Source organism: Passer domesticus, chromosome 1 (genome assembly GCF_036417665.1).
Source record: "Passer domesticus isolate bPasDom1 chromosome 1, bPasDom1.hap1, whole genome shotgun sequence".
In the NCBI taxonomy this organism is placed as follows: domain Eukaryota; kingdom Metazoa; phylum Chordata; class Aves; order Passeriformes; family Passeridae; genus Passer; species Passer domesticus.
Genome location: NC_087474.1, coordinates 150,395,944 through 150,408,669, shown reverse-complemented (window position 1 = coordinate 150,408,669; position 12,726 = coordinate 150,395,944). Strand labels below are relative to the sequence as shown.

Sequence of the window (12,726 nt, the reverse complement as noted above, 5' to 3'; positions counted from 1 at the left end):
TGGAGCAAAGCAGTTGGATCTGCTCAGATTAAGACTGTAAGGTTTACTGAGCTGTGCATAGACTGTTTCTGGAAATACATTTTGCTATAAATCTGAAAAGTGGGGAAAAGGTATGGGCAATATTAGTGTACAGCTTGATTGTGAGTACAGATTTTTAGCAGACCCTGTGTGTTTTCAGTACTGAAACTATTTGTATTCTAAAGAATAAAATGTAAATAATGGAAAACAATGTTGCGGCATTTGCTCTTTTAAAAAAATCTGGGTTTAGTCATGCTTTGGTTTTGTGGCATTAAAAAGTTGATGCAGAATTCTAGGTTCATAAAAATGAACAACAGGCACCTGTAAGGAAAGATAGATATTAATTCTTGCAAGAAATCACCAGAAACAAAATTCTGTCTGTGCTGGCAACATCGTTTGTGAAAGGGAGAAGAGGAGGGAGCAAGCCAGCTTGCACTTCTGACAGGAGCACCTCAAACTTGAGCATTTTGTTCCTGGGAAACACTTCTGCCTGGACTTCTGCTCTCTGACAGGATGTCACAGTTCAGTGATGCATTTTGTATCTCCTCACACATTTGTGAATCAGTGACAGACTTTCTCAGAAATTGAACTGATGCATCCTGTGATAGCTTAAACCTTGCCAAAGCACTTTTATCCACCTCTGTGTGTGACATCCTCTTTCAAAGCACAGGGCCACAGGTGAGCTTTGGATGCACTGAAGGCTGACTAAACCCAAAGTGTCCAGAGATGATAGCAGGGCTGGTTCATGACCATGTTTATGTGTTGGATGGACTGTGTAGTGACCTCTGTGTGCGTGGGTGAATTTCTGACCCTGCTTCTTCAATGGCAGTGCTTGTGTTGACTCCCTGGGGTGAGGATTTTGCCCAGTGCTAAGCTAGAACAGCTAAAGTAAGCAAAGATGTTGCTCACTGAAGGAATAAGCAAGCTCAGAAGAAGTCACAAGAGCTTTCTTGCATACCCTTTAACAAAGTGACTGGGACATGGTCACAGTTTGGTCATAGTCTGTTACAAGGACTTCCGAAAGCTGGTGGTTACCAGGGCAGGCTGTGGGCTGGGGGTGGCTCAGGTTTCCTGTTCCTTTGGCTTCTTTGCTACTTTAACTAACTGCTACTGCCACTCTTCTCAACTCCTTTGTCATCTAAGATCAATGGCAATGCAATTTGAGATCCTGCTAGTACTACATCCATGAACAAATGCTAGGTTTTTTTCTGCAAATGAGAAAATAAGCCACCCCCTGCATTTTCCTCTCACCTGGATTGTGTGGGTCTCTGGAAAATGTGATGGAGAACTTCATAGCAGGCCTCTGTAAATATGTTTTCCAAGCAATTTGTCCAAAAGGGCACTTGACCAAACATTGCAAGCAATCTGTTCCTTTGCAATGACAACTGCAGAGGTGCAGTATATGACAGTGGCCTGCCAGAGCTGTTTTATTCAATTTGGTTAATCTAAAATTCATAGGTGAGTTTGACCTTGAATTTGCATTTGTTGCTCCAGTCTTCACTGAGAGATGTCTAAATTAAATTTAAAAAAAAAAAGCCTCAGGAGATTTTTTTTTCTGATTTTGAGCAGCAGCTTTCAGAGGCTTTACCAAGGGCTGCTCAGAAAGGCTCACAGCTGTAGGAATAAGGGTGTTCTGTTTTCTTTTCCTGCCTTGTGGATGCTGAACAACATCTGTCTGTCAGCAATTTGTGATGTGTTTTTCCAACTTGCAAGCCTTACCTGGAAACTGGAAACCTGTTGACATCCTGAACATAGAGAGCTGCCATAGCTCCACTTTCAGGTTTCTGTCCCAGTAGTAATACCTGTGCTAGTCAGTTTTAAGCAAAAGCTGTCCTTTTTTCTCTGTTTGCTGTAACACCCTGGAACTGATCCCATCATCCTTGAGTTTCATGGAGGCATCCATATAAAAAGTTCAGCAACATCAAGGTCTGTGCCCCATGTAATCAGTAATGGAAACTGCTTGCTCTTCTAGCAGCATGAGTTTGGATAAGGGTTGGGTAAATGGTCATTAGCTTAAAATGTCCTGCTGTTAGTCATTTGTCCCAGCCTCCATGTTCAGAACTGCATTTAATAATCCAGCCTCCATTCTGCTCCTGCTTTAATCTTTACTCAGAAATGGAAGCCTCTTCTGATAACTTCGAAATTAGAAAAATATTACAGCCATTTTTCATCATTCTCTCCCTTTTGGGAAAGAGGGAAGTGGCTGGCACATTTGGACTATGGCCTTGAAGATAAAGGTGAGCTCGTTAGTAAGTTGGAACATTAAAGGCACTTCCTGAAAGGCAGCATCTTCTGAGGCTGCTGGAGTTGCTCAAGAGTGAAGTGAGAAGAGGAAGATAAGAGGTTGTTTGTAGCAAGTTGTTTGGAGTACATAGAGGCCATGCAGTTGTACAGCTGCACAATTCATCAAATAATGATTTCGTTGATATATGATCATGATTAAATACAAACATAATGACTGCCATAAAACAATTGAGTCTCTTTCCTACAGTCTCTCCCTGTTGTCTCTCTCTGATGTTGAATGACAATCAAGCATCGAAAGAAATCATTTATGCCCTTTATAGGGGACTCATTGTAGTGTTGTGGTCCACAGACTTCTCTTTAATTATCTCACATGAAAAAACTTCATGGTCTTCCACAGGCTTAGGCTGGAAAGGGAAAAGCAGGGAAGGTGAGAGTGTAGGCACGTTTTGCCTTGCAGAATTGCCTTTTACTTATGAGAAGTAAGGCTGATGCTATCACCCACTTTCTAATCAAATTTGACAGGAGCATTTTGTTAAGCCACTTTTTCTGAGTGGGAATTCTGATGAATACAGCTCTCATCTCCGGTTTCGAAGTATTACTTTACACTGTTCCCAGGCATTGTTTGCCTTAGTGGATGAATTATTACAGTATGTCAGAGAAGCAGATGATTCATGGCCTCATTTTATAAACGGAGAGCCCAAAGCACAGCAGTTTGACTTGCAGAGCTGCAGGGCAGTGAATGGAGCCACGTTACCCACCCAACATACTCGTGGTTTGGTGAAAGGTTTGCTTGTGTGGCCTCAGTATTTCTGTTTGGGAAATCACAGCTGCTGGAGGATGTCCCGCCTTTCTTCCAGGGACTTGCTTATGAGTGGAGATGGACAGTGCATTTGGTGTATTCCTGGCACTCTTCTCTGTCAGATGCTCTTTTTGCCACCACATCTGGGGGTTGACAGCACTGAAAAAGAAGTTATCTCCCCTGGTCATCTCTCTGCCTGGCTCATGGTTCCAACCTTGAGTCAATAGGCAATTGGTCACTTATGGAGCAGGTTTTAAAAAGAGAAGCCATAAATTAACTTGGAAGGTGAAGCAGGTCTTGTGTGACTGTGGCATTGCCCACTGCAATAACCTTGTTCCTAGATTTTGGTTGCTCAGGTGCATAGCCAGTACCAGGACTTGCACACACGTTAATGCTGCTTGTGAGGTCCCTCCCTGAGTGCAGAGTGCACATGTTGGCTGCCTGCTCTGGCTGTGAGTAAACTACTCATCAAACTGTAATTTATATAAAGCACAGATGAGTCTTGTTCACTGCAGCTGATATTGGATAAAAGAAACAAATCCAAATTACCATCCCTTGTTACATTTGGATATTTTCAAACCACTGCAGTGGTACTAAATGATTCCCTCTGCCAGTTTGTGTAGCCAGCTGATCCCAGACATTTGGAGATAGGAGCATCTGTGCAGTTCTGCTGGTGGGAACCAGCCCTACAACAACCTGCTGAAAGCTGAGATGAGCCCTTTGCACTGTGGCTGTTCCTGGAAGAACAGCTGAATGCATTGGTGATGGCCATGATCCTCCAGCTCAATAAATCAAGGGGTGGTGAGAGGCTTGTATTTAATATTTTTTTTTTACTTTCTCAGGAAGCATTTGTATCCTTGACAGTTAATATAATTGAGAACAGGGAAGTAAAGGTCTGTTTTAACTCCAGTGCTGCTGGAGTCATTCATACATTGAGGAGAAGCAGTGGGATTCAGGTGTGGGACAAGATGGACAAGATGTCCTTTGTTCAGTCTGGTGACCTTTGCCAGCCCCCACCCACTCCCTGCACCCCTCCCTGGGTCCATGCTGACCAAGCAGAGCTGGCTCAGCTCTCCCAAACTTTTCAGTGGCACCCCTCAGTCTTCTTCCCAAGCAGAATCCTCAACCCATCTTCAGCAACACCTTGTTTCCAGAAGGGACATCAAAGATTTCTCAGAACCATTTCTTTTCCTTTTACCTTCACTTCATTAGAGTAGTTTTCATTCGCAGAATAAAATTAACACCTCATCATTTGATTTTTTGTAAACACTTATGGATAACACGAAGTTTCAAAAGTTGTGAAGAAGCAGTAGCCCACTCATCACCAACCAGTTGTGTTTGGTTTTTCTCCCATGGACAAACCTCTTTATTCCAGGCTTCATTTATTTTGTTCTGATTTTTGAGTTTTTTGGGTTTTTGTTTTTTGTTTTTTTTTTTCCCCCTCTGAACTTTGTTTGGCTGTTCTGTTGACCTTGCCCATCATCTGTACTATGTGTTGAGGGGATATATTTATACTTTGGTTGATTGTGTTTCAGTTAAAATTCTGTTACCTTGGACTTTAGTGTTAATAATAACTGACCCTTGTTTCCTAGTCTCCCCAAACACACAGTTTCCTTTTTATTGTTCTGATACAACCCTTCTTTTTTTCATACAACAGACTTAGGAAAGCACTGTCACTTAACCATTGATGGTCCTTAATATTCCAGTATTTCAGTGAGTTTTCAACCTTAAAGACCTACCTATTGCTTAAACTCAATGCAGGTAGCCAGGGAAATGTTTGGTTCATTTCTTCTTCTTTGCCATTGCAGTTGTGTACCACATTAGCCTCTGAAATAAAATTACTTTTATTTGGCAGTGGATCCAGAGAAAGATGCCCATGTTTTGGGACAGAAATCCACTCTTTGTGGATGATGTTCCCTTTCTCCATTTGCTTTCTAAACTCTGTTACACCTCTCCCCATCTTCTGTATTGCCTTTTTGAGTTTCTGGAGTCTGTCTCAGGTTGTGCAAGTGCAGCATCACTGGAAGAGCTGGGTACAGATCCAGCCTGGAGTCCATGTGCTTTTCCCACCTGTATGCAACGAGGCTGCAGCTCTTTGATGTTACCAAATAATATTATTTCAAAAGCTCCTTATAAAAACATGATTAATCAGGCAAGTGACAAAGGACTTCGTGTTTGTCTTTTTGAACAATACCAAATTGCCACAATTTGTTCCAGTTATTTAGTGTCTTTGTTCCAGAGCTATTTAGTGGGCACAGGACATTATTCTGCAAGAATTGAGGAAGATTGTGACTTGATTTCATGTTTTAAAAAATCAAAATTACCAAAAATGTTAAAGTTTCTTAGGAAGATATTTTAATTTACCTGAGCAATACTATTTTTAAAGCCTAGGGAAGATTTTTCTCCATTATACAAGTCTAAAGTTATTTTAATAATCAAATAAGACTTCTAAATAGTACTGATACATTCACTGTTCCAGAGGGCACTACAGTTGGGAAACAGTTCGTAAGAAGGCTGATGTTTGTATCCCGAAATAGGAGATTCGACGTGCAGATGGGAACTAAGCAAGTACCAAACCTGGCACCAGCCGAAACAAAGTTCTGTGGAGATGGAATGAATGGGCTGCGCCGAGCCGGGATTGCCGGTGGCAGAGGGCAGGGAAGGGCTGTGGCAGAGAGCAGGGAAGGAAAGGCTGTGCTGGGAGCAGGGAAGGAAAGGCTGTGCTGGGAGCAGGGAAGGAAAGGCTGTGCTAGGAGCAGGGAAGGGCTGTGCTGGGAGCAGGGAAGGGCTGTGCTGGGAGCAGGGAAGGGCTGTGAGCAGGGAAGGCTGTGGCGGGAGCAGGGCTGAGCCGGGAGCAGGGAAGGCTGTGTCGGCAGCAGGGCTGTGTCGGGAGCAGTGTAGGGAGCAGGGAAGGCTGTGTCAGGAGCAGGGCTGTGTCGGGTGCAGGAAGGCCGTGCCGGGAGTGTCAGGAGCAGGGAAGGCTGGTCGGGAGCAGTGTAGGGAGCAGGGAGGGCCGTGCCGGGAGCGGGCGGAGCCCTTCCGAGCGGGCTTTGGTCCCTTCCGAGCTGGGTTTGGTCCCTTCCGAGCGGGCTTTGGTCCCTTCCGAGCGGGCTTTGGTCCCTTCCGAGCGGGCTTTGGTCCCTTCCGAGCGGGCTTTGGTCCCGGCCGACGGCGCCACCTGGCGGCGGTGCCGGGAGCCGGCCGGGCTCTGCGGCCGCCGAGCCCCTCTGAGGCGCTGGGCCTAAAGAATCCAGGGACGGCAAAATTGCATCGGATCCCCTTGGTCTGTTCCTAAAATGTGGAAATAATTTGTTCACGGATGCCCACTCCCTTGACAGCTGTGCTACTTGGCTTTTGACATCTCAAACCCTTTTGTTTCTCGTCTTCTGCTGCAGGGTTGAGCCTCGTGGCACAGCAAGTGCCTGGAAGAGCTGTGTTTAATTGTGTTTGGTTGCTCCGTTCTGGTCTCTGGGTGAACAGGAATTAATCTCTTCCAGGGGTGGCAGGTACCACTGAGATCTGCCCCGTTAATAGCCTAGTTGATTATACACTTACTGTTAATCTGTTTTACAATTGCTCTGGGAGGCTTGGCACTCCCCTCCTGGTTGTTGTGCCTCTACACCACAGGCAGGAATCTCATCAGGGGTCTCACCTGCCCTTTGGTTTTTGTTTTTCAGGTGGTACCAGAGAGATTGGGTCTGCTCTCACCAGGATGTGTATGAGGCACAGAAGTATAGAGTCCAAACTCAGGCAGTTCTCAAGGTGAGTGGCTCCGTACCTGGCCCAGCACTGGAGGTTCCTCTTTCTTGTGCTGCTGGGGAACATCTAAAGCTGTTCATCAGCGTTGGCTTCTCAGCTGACCTCTGCCCGTGTCACTGAGAGCAGCAGTTGTTTTCTCCCTGCAGCACATTAGGTCTTTCACTGCACATTTATGGGGCTGGGCCAGTTCACCTCAAATCACCTCTAAATGCTGCAAATTCCCACTGTCAGTCCCTGTTGCTCAGTGCTGAGCAGGCAGCTGCTGATGTGACCAACTGACCTTTGTTTCAGGACTTTAAGCTTTGTCACTAGGTTTTAAACAAGCAGCAGCAGCAAGTGTTGTACTGCTTCCTCAGCTTACTGCAGAGCCCAAATAGTTCATGGCCAAGAGAAAAACCTTCAGCAGAGCAGTATAGGAAATGCAAATTCTCTTATCCTGTTTTTGCAGTTGAAGTTAGACTGCAGAGGTAATGAGAGAGCATTAACTCATGTGCAACCTGGGCTGTACAAAAACAACCTACTTCAGTAGTTAGTAGTAGTTTGCATGTGTGCCTTTTTTAACCAGACTTAAAAGTTATATGTGACCTTAGGTGAACAAAAATGATGCTTCACCACTTGCCTGATGGTCTGCTATGTTTTCTTCCTTCCCCCCCCATCCTTGAAAGTGTTCAAAGCCAGGTTGGATGGTATAAGCAGCCTGGTCTAGTGGAAAGTGTCCTTGGCCATGGCAGGGTGGTTGGAACCAGATGACCTTTAAGGTCTCTTCTAATCCAAGACATTCTATGATTATGCTGTGATTACTTTAAAATAAAGTTATTTATTAAATTGGCCACGAGGAGACAGTTTTAGTCTCCAGTTACACAGAGTTAGCTGTTTAAATGGTTTGATCCCAGTCTCATTAATTAGTGGAGCATTACTGGTGCTGTATCATGGACTCCACCAGTGTGAGGTGAGGCACATCAGTGGGCAGGATATTGTTCTCTTCTACAGCTGCTCTGTCTTCTTGTGTATATACATGTGTGCTACTTGAGTTTATAATCTCCATGGTTGCATGAACCTTTCTGGTGTCTAGAGTTTCCATTTAAATTATGTGACAGTTGAGTAGGATCTGTTTACTCTGCACTGTTTCAGGTCACTTCTCTGCTTTACTCTCTGTTTCTCACTGTCTGGAGCTTTTGTAATTCTGGTTATCTTGTGATGTGGATTTTTGATTTCTTTTTTAATCTACTTTTTTCTTCTGCTTTCTCTAGTGTAAATATTTTTATGTTCTGATATTTACATTGTGACACTGGTAGCTGTCACAGCAAAAAGTAAAAATACTCCAGTATTGACCTTGGCTCTCTCTGTAAGAATAAGGGCATCTGCAGGATTTGATTGCTCTTTGTGTTTTTTCAACAAAATTAGTGCTTTAATTGACTGTCTGATAAACCCACTTCAAGAACAGATGGAAGAGTGGAAGAAAGTGGCCAATCAGCTGGATAAAGACCATGCAAAAGGTAGTTACAGAGGAAGAATTTTTTAATAGGAGTAAGATTGTAATATCAGTTTTGCTTCCTCTTTTCATGTTTGTACTGGAGAACTGAATGACATGCTTCAATATGTATAGCAGTTTTTCTCTTCTGAAACACTCCTCTCCCAAAGTGCCTAACAAAAATATAACCCTTGCTGTGTGCATTTTGAAGGTTTAGTTTGCTGGACCCCGGGGGTGGGTTGTTTTCCTGGACTGATGAGCAGTGACTGGGTCTAACTCTGTTAGCCCACTCTCCCTGTATGAGCTGAGGATGGGAGATGCCACATGTATCCCTGCAAAGCCCTGGGTGTTGTTAAAAGCAGCTTGTAAGATCATGCTATGCCTCAGCCAGAGCATCCCCAGAGAGTGCACAGCTCTGTAGAACACTGGGCATTGTTGTTTTGGACCTGATGCCATACAGAGAGTGCACCTGTGGAGCAGGAGAGCTCTGCTGTGGGACGTGGGATGCCCTGGGCTGCAGGGGTGATGATGGCTCCAGAGGCTTTCCTGGGGGAGGGAGCAGCAGGCAGCCAAGTCTTGACTTGGCTTGCTGTCTTGGCCAACAGCAAGCACATGTTGGTAGATGCCTTTGTACTGGGAGTGGTGGCCCTCCAGCTCAAGTGCTGAAAGCACGTTGTACTTCACCACTGACTGACCCTTGAAAATGTAAGACTTTTGTCATGCCTGAAAGAAGCAGCAGCACCATGGGAACTGATTGGAAGGAGTGGGCTTGACCTCCAAAAGAGGATTTGCTTCTTGCCTTGTCATTACTGGGGTCAAATAGAAGCAGTTGAATCAGCAGCTCTTGGAAAACTTCCTGCCTTGTGCTGCAGAGTGTTAAGCATGTAGTGAGCAGGAGAGGGGAGTCACATGGGGTCACTGCCAGGAGGGGTGAGCCAGGCCAAAGTGGCAGTGAGATTTAGAGTTTACTGTGCAGATTTGGGTGTTGGGAGTGCAGCTGGCCTCAGTACAGTTCTTGTGCCTGCCATGAATCTGCTTCTGTTTTTCCACCTACAGAAGGGCAGTAACACTGATCTCCTTTGTTAAAGTGTATGTGTACATGTATATACATGCATACATGCCTTGTATCTTCTTCTTTTTTTTTTTAAGTATCAGTTTTCATATCTGGTACCTCTAGTGTTCCTGCACTAGAGGTTGAATATTTTGTTCTGGGATTTTAATTCTCCTGGGATGTGCAGCTCATCTGAAAATGAGGACAAGTGCAGTGTGCTCCACTTCATCAGAAGGAGCTGGCAATGTGACCCTTCCTTGGGTAGAGTTTTAGCACCCTCTTCCTCTGCCTGACTCTCATGCTGGAGAGGGATCACAGGATATTCTCTGCCTTGCCATTTCTGGATTGCTGTTTTTTCACACAGATGTTTCGAGAAACCTGTCATCTCTGTTTTCCATTCCTGAGAGTGGATGAAATGAAAAGCATTCTAATTTTGTACTGTGTTCTCAGTTGTTATTTCTGTAAAGGCTTTGTTTATTTGGGAAAGATTCTGGTATGTGAATGTGCTCACACCCTAAAATGTTATATTAAGCCAAATGTATGGGTTTTACAAAATGTGAGTTCTAAGCTGCTTTGTTTAACAGTATCTGTTCTCTAAAAGTTTGTAGTCTTAATGTCTTTAAATGTAGCCTTTTCTGTGAAAAACATTCATTTTGATATTGATTGTATTGATAATAGAGATTGTGTGTATTTTTTAGAATACAAAAAAGCCCGCCAAGAGATAAAAAAGAAATCATCCGATACACTGAAGCTACAGAAGAAAGCAAAGAAAGGTAACTTGCTTCATACTGTACTGTTAACAGCCTTCTGAGCTGTGCTCATGGACAGTTCAAAGATTGAACAGTGATAGGATTTTCTGTTGTAATAATCCTGCCCCCCTCTAATGTATTCCTGGACCTATTTGGGAACCAGGATACAATTACTATGTGTCATTTAAATCATGTTCTGAAGCTGCTGTCTAATGTTCTTACACAAAAGCCTTAAAACTGTTTGTGCAAAGTCAATCATGTTTTAAAATAGAGCCCTTACTGCTAACTTTTTCTTTTTAGGAACACTGACACTCTTAACATGACTTGTGCAGATACCTGTAAAATTTTCTAGAATCTTTTGGAATCATATAAAAAAGCCATTATGTAAATGTTCCCTAACTATTAACATTACTCATTGTTTTTTCTTTCTGCCACTTATACTCTTTCTTCTTTTTTTTTAACAGCCTGTAGTCTCCTCAACCTTACTTTATCTATCAGAGTGTGAGACAGTGGCATGGGTTGTTTTCAGGGGGGAAGGGCTCTTAGCAATCATAGGAAACTGAAGATGAGTGAGAAGAAAAAGGGAATTTTCCTGAAAGACAGTTTGTCTTTTTTAGCAGCTGTATCTCATCTTGCTCTCCCACCTCCACCTTGTCATAGGTGTTTCATCACTGTTTTGATGGAAACATGCAGCACTGCCATCACTGAGGGTTTTACTTGGCCAAGTGCAAACCTCACCAGGCTTTGGAGCAGTGATAGGGAGCTTGTACAGAAGATTTCCTGGTTCCCTTTCCTGCACTGGGCTCTTCCCAGCTGGTCAGAAGTGTACTTTGAGCAGCTCTCAGTCTGCAGGTTGAAACTTGTCCTTCCCCTCCTGCCTGAAAACTGAACTCAGGGACAAGCAAAAATAAATGCTGGGGTGGGGAATTTCTTGACATTTTGAAATTATGTAAGTGTTACCCAGAACAGGTGAGCTGTCTCTAGCTGTCCTTCCATATAGGTGAATCAGTAATCACACTGGTAGAAATCCAGATGACTGAAAAACTGCTCTTGAATGTTAGCTGACTTTAGATAAGAGATGAGGAAAGGAGAGATGAAAGCCACCAAGAGGGAGCTTAGCTCAGTAGGTTCTGTGTGTCTGTCAGGTCAGTGTTCTAAATCAGAATTGTGATTGTTACCACTTGAGATAAGACTTTATGAGATAAGATTTTATTTTTTGGATAATGCGTGAACATGTTTCTCATTTTGTGTGATGAAATGTCTGACTGCAGACCAACAGCTTTATAAAGTTTGTGATATTCCTTCCATGTCTCCTCCTGTCTCTCCCCCACTTTTTCTAGTCTTATTTCTTCTTGTCCTTGTGTGATACAAACAGCCCATCAGTGCATGGTAGATAAGCACTGAGAAAAACATAGAAGCATGGAATGGTTTGGGTGGATATCTGGGATCTGTGAGGAGGGAGCCATTTTTTGAGCCTGTTTCTATGGATTGACAGCTGTCTGGCTCCATCTCCCCTTTATCCTGCTTCTGAGTGTTCAATAAATCACTCTGCAATATTGAAGGAGGAGACATCATTTTCTGTGAAGTGTGAAGAGGAAAGAGAAGTATTTAAAAGCTGCTGGAAAAAAAACAACCCAATGTTCTCATACTGCAGATGCTACCTGCATCTGTTAGGAGTGGTTAGAGCAAGCAGACTTGGTCCTTGGATTTTCTTCTTTCATATCCCCCTCCTCAAATGTGAACCAAGTCTCATGATGAGAGTCAGGAAACTCATGTTTTGTCCTCCTTCAGGATTAAACATCTTTTAGGGAAGAGTGGAACAGGACTCATTTTGCTATTGTTGTAGCAGCCATGATGTGATGGAAGTTTTTTTTTTTTTTTTTTTTTTTTTTTAATCCATTTTCCCTTGCTTAATTTTGCCATTATGATGTTCTTTTGGAGGTGTGGTGAAGGTGCTGTATTTCTGTGCTGTCCCTCTTGGAGCTGCTGTCAGACTCATGGTGTTTGCTCCAGAGCACAGAGCCACAGGGAGTCAGGGGATGTTTGAGTGTATGGGGCAGGTGGAAGAGCTGAGGGCTCACAGGTAACCAGTACAGGAAAAAGCAGGAGCTGCAGTATTTCCAAGGAGCTGAGAGTTGTTCTCATGGCCCCTGTGGTAGAGAGGTAGGAGGCCTTGGCTCCTAAGGCTGAGTGTGAATGCCCAGAGCTGTTTGCCCCAGCAGGAGCAGAGAGGGGATGGGAGGAAGTTCTCCCTTCCTTCTTGGAAGTTATCAACAATGCTTAAGTTAGAAGAGAAAAACAGGAGCAGTGCCTTTTCTCCTCCTCCTTTGTTGTTTTGGTCCCTATCTTGAGGAAATAAAGCTTTGGTGTGACTGCAGTGTCAAATGTTGTGGAAACGTTTTTGTATGTACCTATCTTGACAGATCTGTTCAGTGTCCTGTGTGGTGAAGTATGTTGCTCTTGCTTCTACTGAGAGATAAAAAAAAAATTGAGAAGGGGTTTATTTTGTAATGTGATAAAGCTGCAGAAGTGATTCTGCTTTAGGACACAAATGAGGTTTGAACTATGGGAAAATTATGCTGGCAGGCATGTGGCTGAGTGCATGAATGTCTTCCTGTGTCTTCAACTCTCCTGT

General features: G+C 43.7%; 1 protein-coding gene across 21 annotated transcripts in view; it reads left to right on the top strand.

Moving 5' to 3' along the window:
• Nucleotides 1-12,726, top strand: part of MTSS1 (MTSS I-BAR domain containing 1) — a 125,938-nt gene that overhangs the window by 84,530 nt on the left and 28,682 nt on the right. For 19 of the 21 annotated variants that reach the window (XM_064396590.1, XM_064396492.1, XM_064396554.1 and 16 more), the window contains 3 exons: nucleotides 6,739-6,823; nucleotides 8,225-8,316; nucleotides 10,041-10,115. In XM_064396590.1, coding sequence (XP_064252660.1) covers nucleotides 6,739-6,823; nucleotides 8,225-8,316; nucleotides 10,041-10,115 — 252 coding nt within the window. Of the gene's footprint in view, nucleotides 1-6,243; nucleotides 6,345-6,456; nucleotides 6,568-6,738; nucleotides 6,824-8,224; nucleotides 8,317-10,040; nucleotides 10,116-12,726 lie in introns of those variants that run through there. The other 2 variants (XM_064396561.1, XM_064396571.1) reach the window with 2 other exon arrangements.